General features: G+C 49.5%; 1 protein-coding gene and 3 non-coding genes across 6 annotated transcripts in view; 2 read left to right on the top strand and 2 right to left on the bottom strand.

Moving 5' to 3' along the window:
* Positions 1-2,632: 2,632 nt before the first annotated feature.
* Positions 2,633-2,705, bottom strand: TRNAR-ACG (transfer RNA arginine (anticodon ACG)). The gene has a single exon. It is a non-coding gene; the product is annotated as a tRNA-Arg (tRNA).
* Positions 2,706-2,887: 182 nt separating this feature from the next.
* Positions 2,888-2,978, top strand: TRNAY-GUA (transfer RNA tyrosine (anticodon GUA)). Its single transcript is given in 2 exon segments — positions 2,888-2,924; positions 2,943-2,978. It is a non-coding gene; the product is annotated as a tRNA-Tyr (tRNA).
* A 3,674-nt stretch (positions 2,979-6,652) lies between these two features.
* Positions 6,653-6,725, bottom strand: TRNAR-ACG (transfer RNA arginine (anticodon ACG)). The gene has a single exon. It is a non-coding gene; the product is annotated as a tRNA-Arg (tRNA).
* A 13,506-nt stretch (positions 6,726-20,231) lies between these two features.
* TRIM55 (tripartite motif containing 55) overlaps positions 20,232-25,050 on the top strand; it is a 40,895-nt gene continuing 36,076 nt past the window's right edge. Inside the window, exons 1-2 of one of the 3 annotated variants that reach the window (XM_074146776.1) lie at positions 20,232-20,598; positions 20,945-21,117. In XM_074146776.1, the coding sequence (XP_074002877.1) occupies positions 20,410-20,598; positions 20,945-21,117 (362 nt within the window). In that variant the 5' untranslated portion in view covers positions 20,232-20,409. The remainder of the gene's footprint in view (positions 20,599-20,944; positions 21,118-25,050) is intronic. The other 2 variants (XM_074146775.1, XM_074146774.1) reach the window with 2 other exon arrangements.

Genomic DNA, 25,050 nt, shown 5'->3' with positions numbered 1-25,050 from the left:
CATGTTGGTAACCTCATGGCAGTTCATGGGGATGTTGAAACCCTGAGGGGCTTCTTTCCAAACCTCCTCTCTTCTCCCCAAAATGTCTAGACGCTGTTTTTCCAGAATAAGGAAGTATCGATACATTACGTACTGCCACCAGAGGAATACATTCTCAAATAAACCAGGGGATATTTTGCACGTTAACTCTCTCCGCTAGTGGGAAATGGCACATCTTTTCCAGTGCCTTTTCAAGTTTATCTTGTAGGTGTTGGCTGCCACGCAGTTGTCCCATAGTGTCACCTTCCCGGCCCTGGGATGGGAGACAGTGGCACGAAGGACTGAGTCCCCTTGTGTGAAATCCCTGTCCCCGCTCATCCCTCCTCAAAGTGACAGGAGATGATGGATTTGATGACTTTCATCTGTGGAGGGAAGGAAGGGGACTACCATCATCTGTGGCCTTTCTCCCTGCTTTGTAACAGCCCAATGAACACTTTCTTTCCTATAGAAAATGGTAGCGTAGAAAAAGAAATCAGTGTTTTTAACTGTGCTCAGTTTTGCACACTTCATCATTTTTATGATTTTATTCTAAAAAGAGGCAGAAACGTAACTCTTTTTGACTGAAACCCTTGTCGTGGTTTTGGCCAAATTTACCAAAACCAGACCGGCAGATGGCCCTTCCCCCCCGTTCTCCCTCCCCAAAAGAGAGAGAGACGAGAGAAAGAGATAAGGAGATTCAGAAGTTTAGAATGAACTAAACTACTTTAATGAAGAATTAATATTAAAATAAAAATAAAGAAGAAAATAATGAAATAGATACAATATATACAAAACCGTGTCAAGCTCCCAGGATGACAGTCACGTCACCGGCAGGCACTGGGGAAGTCCCAGACTGGACTCAGCGATGGATGGGAACTGGGTTCCAGCTCTGGAGTCAGGAACATACGGACTGGGATCAAAGGCAGGTGGACAGACAGAGTCCTCTCTGGACGTCGGCCATCGCAGGAAGGGGGGTTGACCCTTTGATCCCTCAGCTTTTATACTGAGCATGGGGCAGATGGGATGGAATACCCCAGTTGGTCAGGTTTGGGTCACCTCTCCTGTCCTCTGCTCCCCACTGATGTGACCCCTTTACATTTTTCCGTTTCCGACCTTCTAAGGGGGGAAATAACGAAAATTGGCTGACCTTGGTTGTTATAGCAATAAGAATAAGCAAGGGCCTCCTTGCATACCGTTCCTTGGCATGGAGCACAAACATTGGCCTTATCACTCTGAGAACGAGCAGTTTTCTCCACAACATGCCGTTAATTTCAGAGAGTTAGAGGAGGCCTAGCTAGGATGTAAAGTTACAGAACAGAAAATCGGTTCGGTTTTACTTCAAACCGGGACAACCCTGCCCGTACCTTGGGTATGCATTCTGAGGGAAGGTAAGCCATGAAATTAAATGACATACAATTAATTATGTTCGATGTTTTTTTGGCTTAAGCAGAGTGGTTTATCGTACAAGCTTGTTGTGGGGAGAAAAGTGCACAAACTCCCTAAATAACTGGTTATGCTGATGGTAGGCCTTAATCTATGATGCCTCTTTCACTTGGTATTTTGAGTGAACGAGTTAATACCTAAACATGCAAAAGGACAGCTCTTTGAGAATACATCCAGCCAAAACAGTCGCCCTTTGTCCATTTTTCAAATGCTTGGGCTTCTGCGGCCACAGACACTGGATGCCATCCTAGCGAGAAGTATTCCTGTCCCGTGGCAGGCCCGGAGGATCTGGAACTCTGTACTGGCTCTTGGACAGACACAAAACCCCCGAGGGAGATGTCAGCCCTGGGGCAGCTCATGGGATGGCTGCTGTTGTCCTCAGCAGCGTCACCGGTCACCCTTTGCCAAGGGAAAGGCATTCCGTACGGGTAGCGTCGCAGTAAAACTACCGTGTTAGATCCCTGTGCTGAACTTTCTTATATAGACAAACATTTTCCCATCGTATATAGGATGCGCGGGAGTATCCTCGTTGCACCGTTGAACGAAAAGTGTGTGATTTTCCAATAAACCTGTTTTTGACCCGTACAAAGGCTACGCAGCGTGCGAAGAGCGGCTTGCAGCCAGGAGAGGCGAGGAAGGCGACCCCCAGGGTTAGATTCGAGGATGCTCCGCAGCGTCCCAGTAGCCGCGGTCTGTGGAGTCGGTGCAAGTTTGCTAAAAAAAAAAAAAAAAAAAAAAAAAAAGTGCTTCACGTTGTTACGAATAAATAACCGAGGTAGCTCGTTAGTTTGGAATCGCCACCCTTCATTTTGCTATGCCTGTGACTCGGCGCCGGTGGTGGCCCTGACACAAGGGTGTGCGGACAGGCTGGGGGGTACCACAAAGTCCTTGAGAGCTTCGGTTTTTTTTGGGGAGCTGGTTACTCATGGGCTCTGGGAGTCACGTCCGGAACACTTTGTGGGGAATATATGATTTGGGAGATGTCTAAGAGGGGAAAAGAAGGAAAGGGTACGTGGCTCTGAAAGTTTCTACGTAAGCACGATGGGGTTTGGGTGCCTGCTCCAGGATGCCTACTGGGGAGGGAGAGTGGCCAGGCTGGCTTAGAAAACCCTCTCGGCGGGCGAGTGAAAAGGCGGCGGCGGCGAGTGAAGCGCGGCACCAAAAATGCGCCCGAGCCAGGCAGGAGTCGAACCTACAATCTTCTGATCCGTAGTCAGACGCGTTATCCATTGCGCCACTGGCCCCGCACGCGGCCCAGGCCCCGCGCCGCCGCCCGCTCACCCAACCCCTCTCCAGCGGCGGAGGCCGCCTTGCGCGCATGCGCCGCTCACCGGCCCACCCCCCCCAACCGCTTCCCGCGCATTGCGCATGCTCAGACGGCTTGGGCGGGACCTTGGGCGGCCGCTGTGGGGGGGTAAACCGGGTCCCTTCGATAGCTCAGCTGGTAGAGCGGAGGACTGTAGTGGCGCCGCCCCGCGGGAATCCTTAGGTCGCTGGTTCGATTCCGGCTCGAAGGAGACGCTAATATTTTTTCCTTCTTTTCCGTTTTCTCGGGGAATTTTGATTTTTTTCGGCTTTTCGCGAACGGGCTGGGGCACGGCCGGACCACCCCCCCCCTCCGGCCCTCCGCCTCTCTCCCGGCCTGCCCGTTCGGGCAGGCCGGGAGAGAGGCGGAGGGCCGGGGGGGGGGGTGGTCCGGCCCTTAGAGCTTTGTCTCTTTCCATAACAATATTTTAAATTCTTGCACAATTTAGCAACGCTGTAATGAATAATAGACAATTTCATAACACGCCGTCAATAATAATGCAGAAATAATACGGTAATTATAGAGTAATGTGATACGTAGTATCCAATATGTTATATAGTAATATAATATATTAGTATAGTCGTGTAATAGTATATATTTGGCATGTGAAGCCAAAAAATTAGGCGGTTTTAGCTCAATTTTGGATAATTTTGTTAGGTTGGCTTTTCCAGGGTGATCCTTGGGGTGATCCTTGGGTTGATCCTTGGGTTTATCCATGCAGTGATCCTTGGGGTGATCCTTGGGTTGATCCATACGGTGATCCTTGCCGTGATCCTTGGGTTGATCCTTGGGTTGATCCATGCGGTGATCCTTGGGGTGATCCTTGGGGTCCCAGTTCAGCTCCTGACAGGTTCTCCTCATTTCGCGCTTTGCTTTCCATGCTGCCAGTTAATCCTTACTGATTCTGCTCTGTATGATGCTGGATAATCCTTATGGATGAGGGCTCCAGGCATCCTGGATGATGGGGGTGGATAAAGTGCTCCCTGGTCTCTTGACTTGAGCTGACGGACGTGATGTTTGGTCCTGACTCTTGGTTGTGCCATCAGGAGGGTTACATGGGATGATGTGGGAGAAGGGGCATAGGGGACCTTTATACAGAAGGGATTTAATGCAGATGGGCACAGGCTTTCTTAGCATGTTGTAAATGACAGGGTCAGCACTCATACTCTGCTTTTTTTTCCCCCTGTTTTCTTATTCTGTTGATTTGCCCTCCCCTCTCCTTTTGCCTTCGGGTCTCTCAGGGAAGTGGTTGAGGCACCATCCCTGGAGGTGTTTAAAAGACAGGTGGACATAGTGCTTAGAGACATGGTTTAGTGGTGGTTTTTTATCAGAGTTAGGTTGATGGTTGGACTTGATGATCTGGAAGGTCCCTTCCAACCCAGGCAGTTCTATAATTCTATGATTCTTTTCCATTATAGCTGCTACGTGATGTGCAGAAAAACACGCTTGGCAATGACTCCTGGCTTGGGGAGAGTAAACGTGTCTGAAGGCGGCCACATCTGCCTGCGTAGCAGGGGAAGGACAGAAGGTTTCTCCTTCAAAAGAAGCCAGAACGAGCCTTCTCTGCGTGAGAGCGTTTCTCTGGGGTGGATTTCAGATACGAGAGCAAGGAAGACCCACTGTCCGTGGGAATATAGTACAAGCAAGATTATCAGCAGGGAAACAGATTTATGAAGCTCAGTGGGAGTCAGACCTGCAAGCTTCTGCTCCGTAGTTACACATTTTATGCATTAGGTCCCTGGCCCCAGGTACCTTTCTGCTAATTAGTACGTTTCTGTGCGTGCATATGGAGACACACACCCCACCCCACCAACCTTCTCTCCTTTCTCTTCCAGTGCGGCGCAGTGCATCCCCCTCGGGAATTGTCTCAGGAGAAATCCAGACGTGAAAAGCCTGCCCGGTGGGGAATGGGGACAGCCCGGTGAGCAGAACCTTAGATGTCCATTATCCGTCCACGTTTGCACACACCAGCAGTCAAATCTGAATCCCCAGTCCAAGAGCACATCCCTGTACCACTCCCCAGTGTGGGACAGGGCACAGACTCCATCCACAGCCACAAGATTGATTTTTTTTTTTTTTTCTTGGTTAAGATTCACCTCTTCCTCTATAAATGTATCTGCTCATGCAGATGCGTGAAAAACTTCTGGTTTTGCAGAAGTTCCTGCAAAGTCCTCCATTCCTTTTCACTCATTCGACGGCACCCCTTTTTCCTTGTTCAAAAGGGTAGCTCACAAAATAAAAGCGCACCCAGAGGTTCTTCTGGAGAAGGCACCGTCTTCTTTCCCGCTCCATCTCCATCTCCATCCCCAAGACAATTTTTCTCTCCCACCCACCCAGGAAGTACTGACACGCGTGGGTTTCTGTGTAACTGTGTATTACCCATAAATGAAAAGGCAGGCAGAGAAAAATAATTAAAAAAAAAATATATAAAAATACAACAGAATGAAAGCCAGGAAAACCACACCAAAATAAAAAAACCCAAACCCCAGAAAATTTAGGCAGCGATGCCAGGACTTGCTATATGCTGAGTGACTCTTCTGCCTCTTGAGCTGTGATCCTGTTACATTAATGTCACCGCCGGGCTCAGCTTCCCACTCTTCTAGGACGTGCCCATGTATTTGAACGTACTAAATGCCTTTTACTACAATGACAACCCATCTGGTGATTAGATGACAGTGTAGCTTGCTGCATACTTCATTTAGGAGCAAATTATTAGCGACCAGTCACCTGCAAGTGCTTAATTATTTCCGTATCTGGTCTCTGGCAAGGACCAATAACGAGCTGTGTGCATGTATCCTATTATCCTAACAATTATCACTTAATAATGAAAGATGCTAGAGATTGTAAAAATCCCGTTCATAAGACATTTCACTCTTACACTGGGTGAGCAGAGTGAGGCGGGGGGGGCACACAGATGGGTCAGGGGTTGTTAATTGGCCTGACGGGTACGGGCTGGGGGACACTTCCCCCAGCAAAAAAGAAATTTTCAGGTCCCGTGTCATAAGGAAAAGTTTGTTTGCATTTCAAGCAAGGGCTGTCTCTTCTCCGGGAGAAAGGGGAAATAGAATGAATCTCAGGGGGGTTAGAGTGCGAGGATAAAAAATTTCAGACCGCCCGGAGGATTTCAAAGGCGAGATGGTGAAAATGTCCCTGCATGATGAGGTGCGGGGCTGGTGGATGCAGTTTGAGGTACATGGCAGGTGCACAGACACGATGTCCTGCTGATCATAGGGGTGGGAAAACATCGGAAATGAGAGAGCACCTCTTCTGATTTTGATAGTATCTGAAACTTTCTTATTTCTTGACTTAAGTACTTGTCAGTGTAACTATTTTGAATATTGTAAGCACACGCTTCTGCCTGTGCCTACTCTTCACCTGCCTTGAGTTAAGTGGGATTTCAAGGTCACCAGCTCCATCCAGTTATCACTCAGCAACAGCAGCTCTCTCAGCTGATGACCTGGGCACTTAGACATCATTTTTAGCTCTCTGGGATGTTCCCTGAAGCAGCCAAACCTGCCCCATTTCAGCAGCAGGCGCTGGATAAGCGAGCATCTTCTGGGGTCAGTTGAGCTGGAGCATGACAGTGGAAGACTGGAGGATGCTGGGAGTAGACCTCGGTGCTGGAGGTTCCCAGTGGGGTTGGGAAAGATCCATGGGATAAGCAAGATTTTTTTTTTTTTAAATTAATCTCCTTGGAGACAGAGTTGACCCAGCTGAAAGCTCCCAAGCATGCTCAGCAGGATGTATGGGTACCAACTTAATTAAACGAATCCCTTAATGGGGAAATCCTCATCTCCAACTTTCCAACTGGTTGGTTGGTTTTTTTACGCCAAGTTTCCCACTTTTCCCTCCATGGGAGTGGAAACACCCAAGAAAATGGGATAACGAGCCAGGCAGGAGTCGAACCTACAATCTTCTGATCCGTAGTCAGACGCGTTATCCATTGCGCCACTGGCCCATGGCCATAGGGTTGGCCAACACCGCCAAAAGGCGGGGCTGCAGGACAGGACTAAAGTGCATTGGATCCCTGATGCTGCTCCTGACGCTAATTTTTGCTACGCAGTTGGGTTTTTTTTTTTTCTGGGGGGCGGGGAGAAACCCCAAAAAAAGTTGTGCAGTAGAAACCCCATTTTCCCACCGGCACCCAGGTCTCGAGCTCCGTATCTGATGTTGCTCCACCGCAATGAAGGGCTTTGCAAGCCTGGAACAAGTCGCATAGTTGTGACCTGCTGTGGTATCTACGCCGAAAGGAAAAAAGAAAAACATAATATCATCCAGTCCCAAAATGCCAGGAGTTGTGTCATGCCCATAAACTCTGTTCCCCCAAACCCCAGCAGCCCCTGGGGCCAGCAGAGCCTCTCTGCTGCCGTGATGTCTGGAGGAGGAATCCCAGCTGGTGGGAGGAGGAAGGGGTGGGATCTGCCTCAGCTTCCACACTGCTGTAGCAGAAGAGCCATGTAGCCTTCACCCCAAGTTTGGTCCTGCCTCCACAGAAGGACCCCAGAGAAGAAAGGGCTGGGACGGGCCTCGTGGTGCAGCACAGAAACCATCCATTCAGAGGGATAAGGTCCACTCTGAAGACATCAAGATAGCATCAGCACTTTGTCTTCCAGGTAACACCCACCTCCACTGTCACACCGGTACCTCTCCCCTTACAACACACCTGACTCACACCTGCATGTTAGGTCCTGCCCCGAGCTCTGAGTTACTCCTGGTCCATACCCCATATTTTCTTCCTGCAGCTCAGACAATTCTCTTTGGACTCCCAAGACGGGCTTTGCCTTTGTATTGTAGAATCATAGAACAATCATCAAGTTCCAACCCCCCTGCCATGGGCAGGGACACCTCCCACTAGACCAGGTTGCTCAAAGCCCATCCAGCCTGGCCTTGAACACCTCCAGGGATGGGGCATCCACAGCTTCTCTGGGCAACCTGTTCCAGTGTCTCACCACCCTCATAGCAAAGAATTTCTTCCTGAGATCTCATCTAAATCTCCCTTCTTTCAGTTTATAAACATTAGCCCTCTACCTATGGCTCCCCTCCCTGATCAAGAGTCCCTCCCCATCTCTCCTGTAGCCCCTTTAGGGACTGGAAGGAGCTCTAAGGTCTCCCTGGAGCCTTCTCTTCTCCAGGCTGAACAACCCCGACTCTCTCAGCCTGTCTCCATAGCAGAGATGCTCCAGCCCTTTGATCGTCTTCCTGGCCCTCCTATGGACCCATTCCAGCAGGTCCATGTCCTCCCTGAATCCATACAAAGCACCACTTTTGTGCTTCAGGAAGGAGACCAGTGCCCTTGTGGCTATCATCTTGGCCACTCAGTATGCTCCACAAAGGCCACAACAGCCCAGAACTTTTTTTCCAGTTTTTCCTTGCCAATCAGATGCAAAGTATGTTTTGCTTTTCCAGGGAGAGCCTGGGAACACCTCATAGGTTCATAGCATTTCAGATTCGGTCTCAGGACTTCTTGGTGACACTTGCTGCCTGCTTTTCTGGGCCCTTTGCTGAGCTTACAGTGGCCAAACATGTTGGCCCATCACCGATGATAACCTGGGTGTCAGTGGGTTGCTGGGTTCTTTCTGATGGTAGCCTTTGGTTGCTGTTTGATTCCTGGCCTGGTGCTTCACAGAATCACAGATTTTTAGGGGTTGGAAGGGACCTCTGGAGATCATCTAGTCCAACCCCCTGCCAGAGCAGGGTCACCCAAAGCAGGTCGCACTGAAATGTGTCCAGGTGGGTTTTGAATGTCTCCAGAGACAGAGACTCCACCACCTCTCTGGGCAGCCTCTTCCAGGGCTCTGCCACCCTCACAGGAAAGAAGTTTTTCCACGTGTTCAGAGCTTTTTCCCATGTTCCAGCTTGTGGCCGTTGCCCCTTGTCCTGTCACTGGGCAACACTGAGAAGAGCCTGATCCCAGCCTCTTGCCACCTGCCCTTTAGATATTGATAAGCATTGATGAGATCCCCTCTCAGTCTTCTCTTCTCCAGGCTAAACAGCCCCAGGTCTCTCAGCCTTTCCTCTTCAGAGAGGTGCTCCAGTCCCTTGATCATCTTTGTAGCTTCCGCTGGACTCTTTCTGGTAGTTCCCTGTCCTTCTTGAACTGACTGGGCCAGAACTGGACACAGTGCTCCAGATGCAGCTTCACCAGGGCAGAATAGAGGGGGAGGGTGACCTCCTTCAACTTGTCTATCCAGGCTTTCATGAACAGGTCTGTACCAGAGAGAGCCCAGCTACTGAAAACAAACTCTGCATATTTAGCCCTGGCTTCATTAGGCAACCAACCAACCAACCCACCAACAACCCCCACCAGTTAACCAGCATTGGGCATTAGGGAGCATGAAAAAACACGAATGGCTCTTTTTTTTCCATTCCTTAGGCACAGAATGGGATTCACGTAACCTGGTGCCAGGGAAAATGCCGGGAGCTGTTGGAGACAGACATTAATCACCGCCACCCTCTCTGAACCATGATTGCAGCTCCACCTCCCTCAGCAGCACTGGTTCTGCCAGACCAATGCGATAAGTGATGGCTTTTGGTTTGGCTTGCTTGTGAGCGCTCCTTCAAGCCATTGGACCATTCTGTGGGATGCTGAAGGTAATTACATTCTGGATAACAACGAGGATGTTGAGGGTGAAGCTTGAAAGGGGGATGAACCAGTTGAGCAGCTCCTTGCTCCAAAGTAAAGAGGTCCCACTTCTCCTCCCCTCTTCTCCACTATGCTCAGCTACACAACTTGCCTTGTCCTTGCTCTTGGTGGGCTGTGGTCACCCCCAGCACCTGAGTCAACTTGATAATCCAGCAAAGATGTGAGTGATTTACTGATGGTCAGTGAGATCAATCAGCTCAGCTGGTGCAAATGAGGGGATGGGACCTTGCAGCCAGAGCCAGCACGAGGAAGGCAAGAGGCATGGGCCATCCTGACTAGTCACCTCCAGTTCCTTGTCAAACTGCAGCCTGAAGGAGGAGTGTCATGCTGAGACAATGAAGCAGAAGACAAGGAGTGGGAGCAAGGTGTGAGAAGGGTCTCAAGAAGGCATCCAGTGGGTGAGAGATAAAGCCATTTTCTGCCTCCACAGGCAGACCACTTTTGATCTGTTATTTCCATCCTCTCTTTGCTTTCCTTCTTGCTCTCTTTATTTTTTGCAGGAGCTAGGTAAGGTGGGCGGTGAAGATGAGGCCAAATTCCTCCTGATTGCCTCAGGGTGATGCAGAGGAGTAAGAACTGAGGGGAGCAGCTCCTTCATAAGCAGAGACTTGCAAATAACTCCTCTTTTGCAGATGGGTTTTGGTTTCTTCCCCCTGAATTAATCATGAAAAACCACAAAGTGAATGGGTGAGCATGTCCAAATGGCTGGTGGGCATGTAACAACAGGAAGAATGTCATTCCAAACAGGAGTTTGCAGGGGTGGGAGTAGTGCCTTTTTCTAGTTGGACAGCTTGGACTTGCACCCATTCCTCCAGTTGGCAACCAGAGAAATCATCAGCCGCATGCCCGAGCCAGGCAGGATAGGGGGATCCCAGCTACTTGCTCAGAGATCCCAGGGATGTTACCCCTGCTGCGATGATGGGATGAAGGAAGATATTTCTCAGATTTCCATGGTCTTCTAAGAGAATTGCTCTGGGCATAGTGAGGCCAGTCAGTCTTGGCTAACAGCACATGTTCTGCATGCAAGAACAGTTGTGTTGTGGTGCCCTGGAATTCGGAAACCAAGTCCCAGTGAAACAGACCCTACTCAAACCCAGGACAGGGCTGCAGAGAAGAATAATGATGTGAAGTGAAACCTTGGTCAAGCAGGGAACTATCCTTATGCCTGGAGGAAGCCGGAGCCAGAGCTGGGAAATCGGGCTAGTGGCCTGGGGGGGTGAATACGTCCAGTAAGAGCTGGAAATGAGAAGGGGTGATACAAAGGGATGGGCAAGTAGGGAAGGACGGGTGTGCCTGACAGTATGCCAAGCCTACCTTTGGTGGCTGCTTCTAACTCCTTTTGACTTGGGTCTTTTTAGTCTGGAGAAGAGAAAACTGATGGGAGGATCTAATCAACACCTATAAATACTTAAAGGGTGGGTGTCAGGAGGATGGGGCCAGTCTTTTTTGTCCAGTGACAAGACAAGAGGAAATGGGCACAAACTTGAACATAAGAAGATCCATCTAAACATGAGGAGGAACATCTTTCCTGTGAGGGTGGCAGAGCCCTGGAAGAGGCTGCCCAGAGAGGTGGTGGAGTCTCCTTCTCTGAGACATTCAAACCCCACCTGGGCACGTTCCTGTGCAGCCTGCTCTGGGTGACCCTGCTCTGGCAGGGGGTTGGACTAGACGATCTCCAGAGGTCTCTTCCAACCTCATATCATTCTGTGATAGCTCTCCTGCCAGTGAGGCAGGCTACAAATCTATGTAGTTTTTTACAAACATGAAGTAGCTAGTTCAGTTTTGGCTGATGGCGGGGGTGTGCGTGTGTATGTAGCGTGTCTCTCCTTTCCTCTTGCTCAGCACACAGTGCAAGAACCACGTGTTCTTTCACCAAACCCTCCAACAAACCCCACAGAAGCCCCTGGGATTCAGGTCTTCCTGGTTGCTCCCATCCCTAAAAAATTCTTCTTCCCTCCTGGTTATTCCCAACAGGGCCCGGCAGCTGAGGGATGGCGCATTCTGCAATACTTTGCATATTGTGGAGAACAAGCTGGCAACCCAGAGTGCTTGTGAGGTGCCTCGAGCTCTGTGTGGAGATTTACCACATCCTTTGGCAGGGAATGAGTCATTAGTATCCAATTACACTGAAATCATACTTAATTCAAGACAGGTTAAGACAAAAAGCAAATAAAAACATTTGCTCACAGCTGCCAAGATAGATAAACTTATAAAAGAGGTAGGTGGAAAAATGAGAGAAAACCAGACTTCAGTTACTGGTTTTGAAGATTATATCAGCGAGGCCATTCCTTCATATCCAGGCATTTCTCCATAGGCTCTCCTGACACAGTGAGGAGCAGAGAACCTATCTTCCTCCACACCTTACACCTTGGGCTGTGTTGACCAAGAAGTATTTCCTTGTGGGGGAACAAAGCACCTCTCGTGTCTAATTTCCTCCTAAGAAACAGAATCCTTCCCTTACGGGGGAGGTCCACCACTTTAGTGTGGAGCTTCTCCCATTTCATCCCTGTCCAGGAGACGCACTGGCCCTTGCTTTTGGCAAAAATAGGAATGATTTCACTCCTTTAGCATTACTTGGCCAGCTAACAATGCCTTGGCTCAAGTGCGAAGCCAGAGTGCTGTCATGGGAAAGACGTTGGCTTGATGCTTAAATGCCACCATTTCCTTTTTTTTGTCTTTTTTCTTCTTTTTTTCTTTTTTTCTTTTTTTTTCCCCTAAACTTTTTGTTCTACAATAATGTAAACGTCTCCTCTTTGCCCCACCTGCTATCATTATTCTGGTGGGCAAACGGCGAAGTGCATGCACGTAGTCAGCCTTGGGTTGGAGGAGATGTCTTGCTTCAAGCTAGTGGTGGGATCAGGAGGTAGGGGAGCAGTTTCTGCCCGCTCAAGCATAGGCTGCTCTTTGGTTGATGGGACTTGTCTTTTCAGGGAGAGGGTGAGACGGTCCTCTCCCTTCATGAGAAAGGATAAAGGATCTGAAGGTTGATGTGGGAAGGAGGAAAAGCAGGTTGCTGTGGTGCTGCAAAGTCCAAGAGGAGGTGGGAGAGTTGTGCTCGGGGAATTGGTTCAAAGGGCTTGCTCAATGCAGAGGCCATCCTGGGACTTACCGCTCTGTGTGCATGTGGTCTCCTTCCCTGTTATTGGGTCTTTCTCTCTTCACATCTTCCACTCGCCTCGGCAAACTTTCTCCTCCCAGTTTTCCAAGTTGGCCTCACATGGAGACCACACAGAGATCCCCATTAGCCAGCTGGTGGCACAGTTTCCTCCCTAAACTGGAAGGAAACGGCCCAGGTGCCTTTCTGTCTCCCTTCACATCTCCTGCAGCATGTGGGGCTTGGGGGGGGAATGGGGACAACATCAGCCCAGGGCTGGAGAGCAGAGGCACTGATCCTGCTGCTTCTAACACGCTGGACAGGACGATGGGCATGCTTCCCTCAGAAATGGTCCTCGGCTGTAAAGTGAGGGAAAGGATGGAAACAGGATCACCGAGATGGAAAAAGGTGGAGCTTCCTGTGCTAGAGAAGCTGTGGCTGCCCCATCCCTGGAGGTGTTCAAGGCCAGGCTGGATGAGGCTTTGAGCAACCTGCTCTAGTGGGAGGTGCCCCTGCACAGGAACACATGAAAGGAAAAGAGAAGAGTTTGAAAAAAAAGCTAAATGGCAGAAGTGCCACCTGTGCCACCAGTCACACACTAAGCAGGTGCTTGACCGGTTCAGGTAATGCCTTGCTGTGTGAAAACCTTCCTGCCCCAACGCGCAGTAGTTTTATTTACCTGCAACGCCATCATGTTTGATCCTTTATCTTCCAGCACGGAATCTCTATTCTGTCCTGGAGGAAAAACCCTCAAGATGGGGATGCCTGAAAACGTAACCTAGACCAGCCTAGGGAGCTGGGACGGAGTCTCAGAGGTCTCTGATGTGCTGTAAAGTCTTGTGCTGAGTATGATCTTAAAACCACTCACTCCTTTGAACTACAGACCTCAGCATTGTCCTGGAGAGAAAAATACCCGTCCTCCTCTGCTCTGCCAGCCAAGCTACGGAGGGGACTTACTGAAATAACATCAAGAGGGGCTTACGCTGAGCAGAGCGAGGCTGGGGAGAAAGGTGACAGTGGGACGGGGCTGTATCTCTGCGAAGCGATGAGCTGGCACCAGCTGGGAAGCCTGAGCTGGATCCGTGCTGTGAAACGCAAGTTGCTTCTCAGTTGAACATCACTCTCCTCTCCTCACGACAGAGCCGGGGTTGCGGCAGCGGGGTTTAAAGGGGAGTCCTACGGCCTGTTGAGGCCAGAGCAGAAATCGAATCTGTCCCTCAATCAGAACTTGTACTATTAAAACTCTGCAATTCCCTTTTCCTAGGTTCTGGTGTGCTCGGGAAGCTCCCTAGCACTGCCCTGGCTGTGCCACCCGTGTCCAGTCCCGTGTCACAGCACCCACTCCTCCGCTGCTAACCCAGCACCAAACGCCCCTGTTATTCCATAAAATGCAGGAACTCGGGGAGGAGCCATCATTCCTTCCTCCCTGCTAGCAGGGGAGACGTGTAATGATGATCTACAACCAGGCTCCCATGGGACACTGTGACGACAAAGTAGAGGGGAAAGAGTCAGGGCTGCGTTTGAAAAGCCAGGGGGACTGTGTTAAAATAGTAAAGCACTTGGTTGCTTACTCTCCAACATGAAGCTGGATTCTTCCACTTTTCTAACTGGTATGTTCTCCTGTTTTTCTGACTGGTTTTGTTTTATTTATATCCTTTCTTCCTTCACATCTCGTTCTCACTGCCCGGCATATTTGGGGGTGTGGAAAAGCAAGCCTGTGCCTGTTATCTGTGAAACTTGTCCCTAGCCCTGGAGAGGACCTATTTTTAGGCAGGCAGTAGTGGGGGGCTACTTCTTCCCCGCATGCAGTACTTCCTCCCTGCAGCGCCTCAGATATACCTTCATGCCTTGCCCGTGAAATGTAGACCTCTTTCTAGCAGTGATGCGTCGAGGGGATGAGGGCTTGGGAACTTCTGGGCTTGTAAAGTTGTGTGTGGCTCATGGAGATGCTGCACTGCTAATCTCATGCTTGTTATTCCGTGGCACCATCAGACTGTGTTTCCAGGCTCACCGGTTTTGAGACTTTTGAGAATACGGATGACTGCAGGGAAGATGATAATCACCTCGTCTTAATCGCCGTTTGGGGTCTGTCCCAGTTTGAATTAAAACCGAACCAATTTTCTATTCTGTAATTTTACATCTTAGCTAGACCTCTTCTAACTCTCTGAAATTAACAGTATATTGTGGAGAAAACTGCTCGTTCTCAGAGTGATAAGGCCAATGTTTGTGCTCCATGCCGAGGAACGGTATGCAAGGAGGCCCTTGCTTATTCTTATTGCTATAACAACCAAGGTCAGCCAATTTTGTTATTTGCCCCGTTGGAGGGTTGAAAATGGAAAAAGCATAGAGGGGTCCCACCTGTGGGGAGGAGCAGACAGGAGAGGTGACCCAAACCTGACCAGCTGGGGTATTCCATCCCATCTGCCCCATGCTCAGTATAAAAGCTGAGGGATCAAAGGATCAACACTCTTTCTTCGATGGCCGACATCCAGAGAGGACTCTGTCTGTCCACTTGCCTTTGATCCCGATCCGTGTGTTCCTGACTCCAGAGCTGGAACCCAGTTTCCATCCATCACTGAGTCCAGTCTGGGACTTCCCCAGTGCCTGCCAGTGACGTGACTGTCATCCTGGGAGCTTGACACGGTTTTGTATATATTTTATCTATTTTTTTTTTATTATTTTTTTTTTAGAATGAACTAAACTACTTTAATGAAGAATTAATATTAAAATAAATAAATAAAAAAAAACCAAAACAGGGGACAGGGTCACACTGCCTCCCTGAAGGCTATGGTCCAGCCACCATTTCTCATCCTGGTCGCGAGGACCATGAGGAAACCAGGACTTTCTGTTGGAAGGGCTCTCTGTTCCCTGTGGCCTCTAAAGCTGGGGGACACTCGGGTGCACGCTGGCCTGCTGGCACTGCTGGAGGGCAGCAGGAAGCCACAGGACCCCCCCCTTCTCCCAGGCAGGCAGCCGGGAGCAGCGACACCACGTCTTGGTGTCCTGCCGGTGGCAAAGCCATGGCGCATAGAGGTGTCTCCCCAGTGGAGTTCGTCCATGGACTCTCCCTCTTCCAGGGTCTTTTAGTCCAAATCTTGGAGGTTTGTCTGCTGTAATTTATTGACGAATCTGGAACAGAAATGATAATCTCGTTATAACCTGCCCTCTTACCCCGTGTTTCTGCTGCAAACCGTGGAAGCTCCTTGAGCCTGGATAAGCCAAGAGAAGGCTGCTTTCCATCACGATCCAGCTCAGGTCAGCGTCCAGCCCCTACTCGAAAGAAACGGGCAGACGTCATCCCTTCGACTGGTCTGGGTAGCTTGTCCCTGAAGTCCTGTGCTCCTGCACATCTGATGTGCTCCCTGTGGCTCACCCCTCGAAATTCTCTGAGCTTGCCCCTGCTCCTGCCATTTTGTATGTGCAAAAGGAAATTTTGAAAGATGTTATCTCCTGTGCTGGCCCTTATTTTCCTGGAGATCTGAAACCGTCTCTTAGATCGCTTTTAGAAGGTCTCCAAACAGTGACTACATATGGCCTATCATCACCTATGAGGTATACAAAGACAAATATATATGTTGAGTGGTGAAAAGTCAGTCTCAAAACTGTTTTTGAAAGCAATTGTCTCTGTTGCAAAGGCTCTTTTGCTGCATAAACTGAGTCACGTACAAGGGTAGTTTTGGCATTTATCGTGGGATGTTTAGCGATCCCAATAAAATCATGAAATGCAAGATACCGTTTGCGGTTTGCACTTGTATAGGTAGGAGGCCTTCGTCTTATATCTGGCTCATCTGCTTAGTAAGTCGTTGCAAGTGTAAGTGAAATTTTAGTTTCTTCAGCATGCCGGCTGTAGGTGGGAACGCTGGCGCTCGCCATCCGCTGCTGAGGGCTGCTCACTGCAGGGGAGATGGGCACAGACAAAAGGGGAGAGGGACGGAGAGCCTCCCCCCTACCAGCCCGAGGGATGCTTGGCTAAAAATGCATACATTTTCAGTCAGAACAACAAAGCAGAGTTAGCAGGATGGGGAGAGGGGAAGGCCACGTTGTCGTTTGACTCTACGTCTTCCATTCAGATGGGCAGAAAAGGAGGCAGCAGCTTCATTTTTGTTAGGATGTTGTATTGGTCGGGCAGCCAGGACTTCTTCCAGCCAGGACTTCAGCCAGAGGTGAGCAAGGCAGGGCAAAGCTGGGGGGATGACAGGCAGGTGGGTCCGGGGGTCCCCACACACAACGACAGCGGGCACCCAACAGCCCTGTCCTCTTCCAGCAAAGCCCTCGGGTGAGTCCCACCAGCCTTGGGAGCACAGGTTGCTGCTGGGGACAGCAGGGTGGGGACAAGTGTCCATCCCTGCCCCATAGAAAATGGGCAGATGCCCACCCGCTTTAGGCAGCTGCTGGTGGAGGGGTCTGCCTGCCCTGGGCTGGGTGGCAGGGTGCTTGCTCGTCCCTGAGGAGAGGCGAGAGGTGGGGTGGCAGCAAACCAGGGGTGCCCGTCGTCCCATGGACCAGGATGCTCCATGCCACCCACCACATCCAGGTGAGGATGCCTGGGCAAGGAGCCTGGTGCTAGCAGAGCAGGTTTTGTCTCTGCTGGGCTCAGTGGGGTGGAAAGTCACGTGGGAGTTATCCTCTGGCAAAATATATGCTTTTTCTCTTTGTTTTCCAGTCATGCAAGAGAGCCACAGGACAGATTTTCTGTGAGTGACACACGAGAGCTTCACAGCGCTGGTACAAGATAAGAGGTTGCAGAGGGGAATTCTGCGAATGCAAAATCCAGAGATGTCATTATGGCATTGAAATCTGAACCTGGACATCACTCAACCTCTCCTTCCTCCTCCAAATCCCTCTCCTAAACCCACTGCTTTGCAGCCAGCCTTCCAGGCTCTCCTGGCCTCCACTCCACAGCCCACAAGCTGTTATTCAGCTGCAAAAATAGAGGAGTTAGTTAGAGGCAATGTCTGTAAGGGCAAGCATATCTCTAGGAACTAGTGTTCTGGTTGTGTCAATAAAGCCAGGTAACGTTCCTGGGCAAGCAAGACTGCAAAAAAAGTCATTAAAAAAATGATGTCTTCTCCTTGGTGATGGCTGGCAGACATCCAGAGTTTCTGTCCAGGAGTGGGGTTAAAGCAGGTCCTCTTGCCCTTCATTAGTCCCTTGAGAGACGGCTTGGCTTGGTGGCTCTTTGCAGTGGACGTGCTGGTGGTCTTCCCTTGTGGGTGCGGAAGGGGAGGAAGAGGAGGGTGACGGGGGTGCCAGGACAGTTCCAGGCTTTTTCTCAGTGCAAATCCTTCAAAGTCCAGCCTGAGCAATCCCCGCTGAAGACGGTCTGTGGGACCATCCCGTGGCTCCACAGACTCTTGGGCTTTGCTCTCCTCTTTTTCCTTGTAGCAGCACAGTCCTACAACACGTGGCTTTCCTAGCGCTTCTCAGCCAGCCTTCACAAGCACGGCCGAGCCTCCACGTTTCTTTACCTACTAATCCCTGCTGTGGTTCCTAATACTTTGACAGAAAAACCTGCATTCATTTTTCACGTGTCTGAACTACACGTTCCCGCCAGAAGAAATATTTCGGCTCAGGCCTGGCTGCAGAAGGTGGGTTTATCTTTGGTTTGCTGGCTCCTGTTTGTGGTCATGCTGTTTATTGTCTGCTCCATGTTAGTGTGTTCAGCGCACAGAAAGGGGAAAACCAGCAGCAGGTAAGTGTAAATTCACCAGAATTACACCCAAGAGGCACATTACACCCCGAAAGGTGCCTCAGTTCATTGTCCAAAGGGCCCTGGCACAGCGGCACGATCCCCCAGCTTTTTTCTGTGCCGTGAGCACCCCCTTCCCTACATCACCATATGCAGGTGTTTCTGTGCACCGACGTTTCTAACCTTCAGCTTTTCCTCCCGGAATTTCTCCGTTTCTGGCCGTGCGGGGAGGTGGAAGTGCCTGCCTCGCCAGGCGAGGAGGGCTTTCCTCATCTAATTCAAAGCCCCTCAATTAAAGCCGGTTTTTGATGCACCAGGGGCAGCTGACCCAGAGTTAGGAGGGTAGGAATGAGGCGTTCAAATTCCTCCAGATGCAAAAACCACCTCTGACCCGGCCACCGAGGGGAGGGGAAGGAGAGAAATATCTTCTCGCTGTTGCCAAGAAAGGCTCCCCTACCGAAGCCCCAGCTGTCGGTAGCTCAGCTGCCGGAGCAGCTTCTCCCGCTCGGCTCCGGGCTCTTGTCTGCACCAGGCGGCTGAAGCAAAGGTGTGATTTTGAACGGGTTTAATTAAGTTGTCGCGAATTTCCCGTGATGGCAAGACTTGGGGAAAAAAATCTGTTTGTTTTCGCGCGAGTGCTGACGAACGTGTAGGTTTGCGTAGGGGAAATTCCAGCTCGGTGGGCTGCAAACGGGCACAGGATTTCACCCAAACACTTAAAAAGTAATACTTTTAATTGAATGCGATTCATTGGCGTTGAATGCAGAGAATAGTATTCATTTTCATGCGGAAATCGATGCAAACCTTCACTTTTGTTATTTCCCTGCACAGTTTCCAGACTGGTAATTTCCAGATAAAGGGCCCTGCTTTGGGTATGGGTTCTGCCCCTGGATGTGTAGGGAACTCGCTCAGCGTATAGCATATTTCAGATGCCAATGAAATAGTCATGAAGTAGAACAAACGTGAGCGCTTTCTCCAAGACGCTTAACAGGGGAAGTTTTCTAGTTAGTGATTAAAAGAGAAGACAATATCCTGATTACACGTACAGTACAGTGGCAAAGTGATTTTATACAGTACATGCAGGGACTTTGGCTTAAATTTGAGGACGAGATATTTATTGCTTGTACAGTTGTGTGATAAATTATTGGCAAGTAGAAGCACAGATGGCTTTCCCTTAAGATCAGGCATCACATGCCACAAATTATCTGGGAAATTGTCATTTTAAAAATAACTCTGGAACAAGTGCCAAGCTGAGAGGGATATCAGTGTCTAATAAACATATATAAACACAGCAGTGCCCAAAACTAAAATATATTTGAATTAAACTATGCATAGTGAGAGCACATAAAATTAGCACCTATTCTCTAGCAGTGCAAATGAAAGCTTTTCATACTGTATTTCTTCTGTCTCTTTCTCTTCAGGAAATTCACATAATGGTTTTGGTGCATATTTAAGCGGCTGTGGAGTTAACAGCTTGAATAGATTCTTATGTTACAGCTCCTAAAAAGAAAAATGATAAAATCACACCAGAAGAAACTTAAGCACAGTTATAGGCAGGCAATTTTTTTTTTTTTTTTTTAACTGTTTTTCAAGGTGGTGACATGTTTATGCCCTGAAGTGTCTGAGCTCCGGCGCAGCCCATCGCTCCTATTGTCTTCTCCAGCCACCGCGTGCGCCTCGCGCCTTGGAAAACCAAGCTCCTGGAGCCTGCCGAAACACAAAATTACCCCAAATTATGTCCTGCACCTCACAGCCATGGCTGCTTGCTCAAAAGAGAGTATTAATTAGGCTGCGGTGTGTGGCCGGGCAGGTTGGGGCAGCCCCGCTCCCTCCACCGCCGCCGTGCAGAGATAAGGGGGGGAGCGGACAGCGCTTCCTTATCGCTCGCCCTCCTCCTCCTCCTCCTCCCGGAGGGGTGAAGGCTGCCATGTGCAAGTGAGGAGAGCCAGGGCCACCCCCACTTGTCCCCCCGTCCAGCCGTCACCTGTCCCAGCCTGTCCTCCTCTCAACGCGCTTATATGGGCACGGCTGGGTGGCATCTGGTGACGCCGCGCTGCTAAAAACAGCCCCGGCTCCCTTCGGCCCCCTCGTTCAAACAATGTCCTCCGGCCAGAGCCACCCAGAGAGCCTCTGATCGCAGCACAGCCTTGGACTTATTTCAAGGGAAATTAACCCGGAAAAAAACCGCCCCTTCTTGAGGCCGTGATCCTGAGCGTATGCCCCTGGAAAAGCTAGGGATGAGCACCTCCCTGAACTACAAGTCCTTCTCCAAAGAGCAGCAAACCATGGACAACCTGGAGAAACAGCTGATTTGCCCCATCTGCCTGGAGATGTTCACCAAGCCCGTGGTCATCCTGCCCTGCCAGCACAACCTCTGTCGGAAATGCGCCAGCGACATTTTCCAGGTAGGCTTCTTCCCGTGGGAAGCTCTTGCTTCCCGAGCGGCCTCAGCTGAAATGAATGGAAAAGATTATTTTTATTTTTTTTTCTAATACGTGTTGTGGTTGATTGCTGTCAACAGATGATAAAGATGGAAAGGTGGGGGGGGTGGGGTGAGATTTAAAGCAGAAGATGAGTGTCCCCGAGGGTGAGGGCTGAGCTCACAGCAGATTAAAGTGTCACCTGTTGGCTGGGGGGACATGGCTGCCTGGGCGAGCTGAGGAACCAGCCCCTCACCCGTGCTTTTGAAGGAGGTTTTCATGGTTTTGCATGGCCTTACTCACCTCTCCTTGTGCTGCTTGGCAAGAGCAGGCTTCCAACCCCTACCTGCCGACCCGGGGAGGCACAACCGTGGCATCGGGAGGCCGCTTTCGATGTCCCTCCTGCAGGCACGAAGTGGTCCTCGACCGGCACGGCGTCTATGGGCTGCAGAGGAACCTGCTGGTGGAGAACATCATCGACATCTACAAGCAGGAGTCCACAAGGTAACGAGCGAACGCGTGCCCTTCGGAGGAGGTTTGCCACAAAAAGGTGGCCTTTGGTCTTTCTGTTTGGCACACGTGAGGTTGATTTAGTTGTTGTATCTCTTGGAAACGTGGAAAGGAATGGTGCTGCCATGCATGCCTGCTGTTAGCTGTGCAGTGAAGTCAGCTCTCACTGAGCACAGAAAACCGTATCCGAATTGATGCTGAATTTCCCTGCTTCCACCTACAGCCAGAGGATTGTGCCGTGTTTATTCACATGTGGAACGGGTTGCCCAGAGAAGCTGTGGCTGCCCCGTCCCTGGAGGGGTTCAAGGCCAGGCTGGATGGGGCTTTGAGCAACCTGGTCTGGTGGGAGGTGTCCCTGCCCATGGCAGGGGTTTGGAACTGGATGATCTTTAAGGCCCCTTCCAACCCGAACCATTCCATGATTCTATGAATATTTACTCATGCAAGCACAGTCCTTGAGGTCAGCACGGTGACTAGCATGAATAAGGGAAAAGTAGCTACGTTCACATTGCTTATTTTAAAAACAGTTCAGATGACTCTAATTTGTCTTTAACCTGTGTGTTCTCATGCTAAAGAAGGGAAAGAAATTTCAAATATTGTTAGAAAATCCTGAGGGGTAGACAGTGCGAACGAGAAGAAAACTGAATTTCACACAGAAGACACCCTGCATTATAATGTCAAATCAAAACTCAATTAAAAAAAAAATAATCTCCATTCCTGTCAGCCTGGGATATGAACTCATGAAATCAAGTCTTATTTAGGACTCCATAAAAGAGAAGGAATAGCCAGAAATAATTTGTATCAGCAGTGTGTGGTTGTACACAAGAATCAGGACCTCAGGGCAGAGGAATGGGTTAATCCTAAAAAGTAAGATTACTCCTGAACGTTAATTGCCTGTCACTGGAGGTGCAATGGGATCCAGCAATAGAAAAAATGTTGTTTTCTTGTCTCTTTTGCCCTGGGATGGGTCAGGTGCATGGCACCACCTTGGGAAACTTAGGAGGGGGGGAGCTAAGCCTGGTCCCTGGCTGCCAAGCAAGCAGCTTTCACCCAGGAAAGCCACCTGTTGTCACCAGCGTGCATCTGTAGGGCTGGTTGTGTATGGCAAGGTGTTTTATATACCTGAAGGAAGGTGTAATCTTGGCCATGCTCCCTAACAGTCTGCCCATCCCACCCTAGCAAGGAGCTGGGTTTCACAGGGACAATAAAGTGGTATCACTGGAGCACGTGGACACAACCTTTGGAGTCCAGAGCCTCTGGTGGCTTAGGGCACTTCTACCCTCCTCCTGCAGAGGAGGACAGTCACCAGCAAAGAGGAGCTTTCAGAGCCTTTGGCTTTGGCTGTTCTCAGCTGTCTGAATCCTGTCGGGGACTGGGCACAGGTTGGAGCTCCAAAGCCTCAGAGAGCACGAAGTTGGCTTAAAATTGTCCTTTCTGCTGCCCTTTACGCTCAGTACCAAGGGAAGGTCAGCTACCCTTGTGTGTGTCATTGATACCCAAATATTATTTCAGTCAGGAAAATCTCGGAGAAAATGAATCCGCAAAGCTGTGGTGGTGGACTTTGCTTTTGACCAAATAAGCTGAACATGTGTGGCCTCATGTCTTTCTTGGTTTTGGGTTTTTGGCTTTCTTTTTGGCTCAGAGTTGTATTTAATTTAAAAAATAAAGAAATGCAGCTTCTTTTGCCATGTAGTTCATGGGCAATTGGAACAAAATTCAGTTAAACAGAAATTTTAGTAGATTTTTTAAAACTTCCACAAAAGTAAAACACAACATGATGAATAAAAAGGGAGAATAGGAAAAAAAATATAAATATGAGCATATATTTGGTTAGGTATTTGTCCAAAAGGTTCATTTATTTAGTCTGTTAAGGTGCTTATTTAACCTTGACGTATGACCTTAGGATGAAAGCTATCATCAGGGTTCCACAGCAGCGGCAATGCATAGCAGCATTATCTAAACTATTTGGTACTTCATAGGCCTCAGCTGCTTATCTCCCTCTGCCTAACATTCCTCAGGCTCCCATAAGAGTGTAAGCAAGATCTGCCATGGCTTTACCCCCTGCTATCCCACCAAACCCCTAAAGTCAAGGGAAAGAAAGTCTTCTCCGCTTCTTCCTTTTGTAGCGGTCTCTTCCAAACTGACAGCTGGGGTCTGGCAGAGGAGGGGTGAGATGCCACCTTTGCCTCCTTGTTTCTTCCCAAGACATCCCTTCAAACTGGCAGCACCTGTGATTTCCAGACAGGACCCTTATCCCCCTGTGTCCTCCTCTGGGTATAATTCACCATAACTACATGTGCCAGAATGATGCCGGCTCCCAGTTTCCCATTTCACTTGAACTTAGGAGAGAGTGAGGGAAATTCAGCTAGGGAACAAGCTTTGTCTCCTGCTTAGGTAAAAATAATTTATTTCAAAAATATTTTTTAAAATTTGAGTTTCTGTTTAAATTAAGGAATTGGATTTTTTTTTTTAAATAAAAGCTGGGGCAGGAGCTGGGCTATGGGGTTGGGAGAGCCTACCCAAGCCCTCACATACAGCCCCTCCTATTACTAAAACTCACATCATATGGTCTTTTATCCCATTGCTCATCAAATTCCAGCTGATGGCAGCGTAGCCTGTTGCCCAATTTAGAATCTATTAGCAACTCAAGGGGAGAAACCTTCAAGCAGGATGTGGCTCCTACAAAGCTTTGAAGGGGGGCAAAGGACTGAACCCAGTGGAAATAGAGTTCACTAAAATATTAAATCAATGTTTGAAAGTCTGTAGGCCACGGATTACCTGGACTATCTGAGGAACATCAGGGTGCCTGCTGCCACCAGGAAAGAGTAGCAATAGGAGGCTGTGACTTTTCACAAGCTCTGGCAGCCCCTAACGAGCTCAGCCGGCTATTCCTGATCAAAAGGTGCTTTGGGCTTTTTTTCCAGCCAAATCCTGATCAGAGAAGGTGGAGAGCTTTTTCTGCCTCCCACTTATGAGGGAGAGCCCTAGGTACGGGCTGTCCCTGCAGACCCGAGCACAGATGGAACAGTGGATTTCAGACACTGGGCTGAAAGCAGAATGCATGGCCTCTGCGATGGTGGTGACATGCTGCAAGATGGAGTAGCCAGCACCACCAGGAGCAGCTATCCCTGACACCTCAGAGGCCTCAGCCAGAGCTCCCAAGGCAGGAGGTGGCTCTCCAGGACAAGTTGCAGGGATGCCTGCGGATCTCAGATAGGCTGGGCCAGGGAGATGGGCTCCCTGGCAGCTGCAGAAGACCCACAGACTGTGCAGTTAAAGATGAGGAGAGAGATCACTTGGATCTTCTTCAGCTCCCCACAGAGACAAGGCCCCAAGCTTGTCTGGTTTTCCTCGGCCAGGCATTCACCATAGTACTAGTGTAATGGAGCTGCAGGAACCTCCATATGAACCTTTTTAGCCTTCTAATTTTTCAAGCCCCATTTCTACCTTAGGTATTGATGGGCTTTTCACTGCTTTTGGGAGAGTCCATCGTTGTGGTTGATTTTTCAAGGACCACCTCATCCAAGCGCAAGAATGGTCCATCCCTGTATACAGAAACTCAAGAAATGGTGGCAGGATACTGACTTTGATTAACAAGGAGCCCGTGATAAAAATAAAACATTTGAAAGGAAGCAAAAAAAAAGGTGGACAAGTGACTCAGGAATATTTTGAGACACCGTACAAGTAGGTACAAATGGAGTTAGGAAAGCCAAAGCCCATCTAGAACTGAATCTGGCAAGGGACTTGAAGGCTAACAAGAAAAGCTTCTACAGATACATCAGCAGCAAAAGGAAGATTAGGGAGAGTGTGGGCCCACTGCTAAATGGGACAGGGGCTCCTGTGACAAAGGACATGGAAAAGGCCAAGGTACTCAGTGACTTCTTCACCTCGGTCTTTACTGGTAAGATCGGCCTTCAGGAATCCCAG

The sequence above is a fragment of the Numenius arquata genome, chromosome 4 (genome assembly GCF_964106895.1).
Source record: "Numenius arquata chromosome 4, bNumArq3.hap1.1, whole genome shotgun sequence".
Taxonomy (NCBI): domain Eukaryota; kingdom Metazoa; phylum Chordata; class Aves; order Charadriiformes; family Scolopacidae; genus Numenius; species Numenius arquata.
The sequence above is the reverse complement of the archived record's forward strand: the minus strand, read 5'-3'. Positions and strand labels throughout refer to the sequence as shown.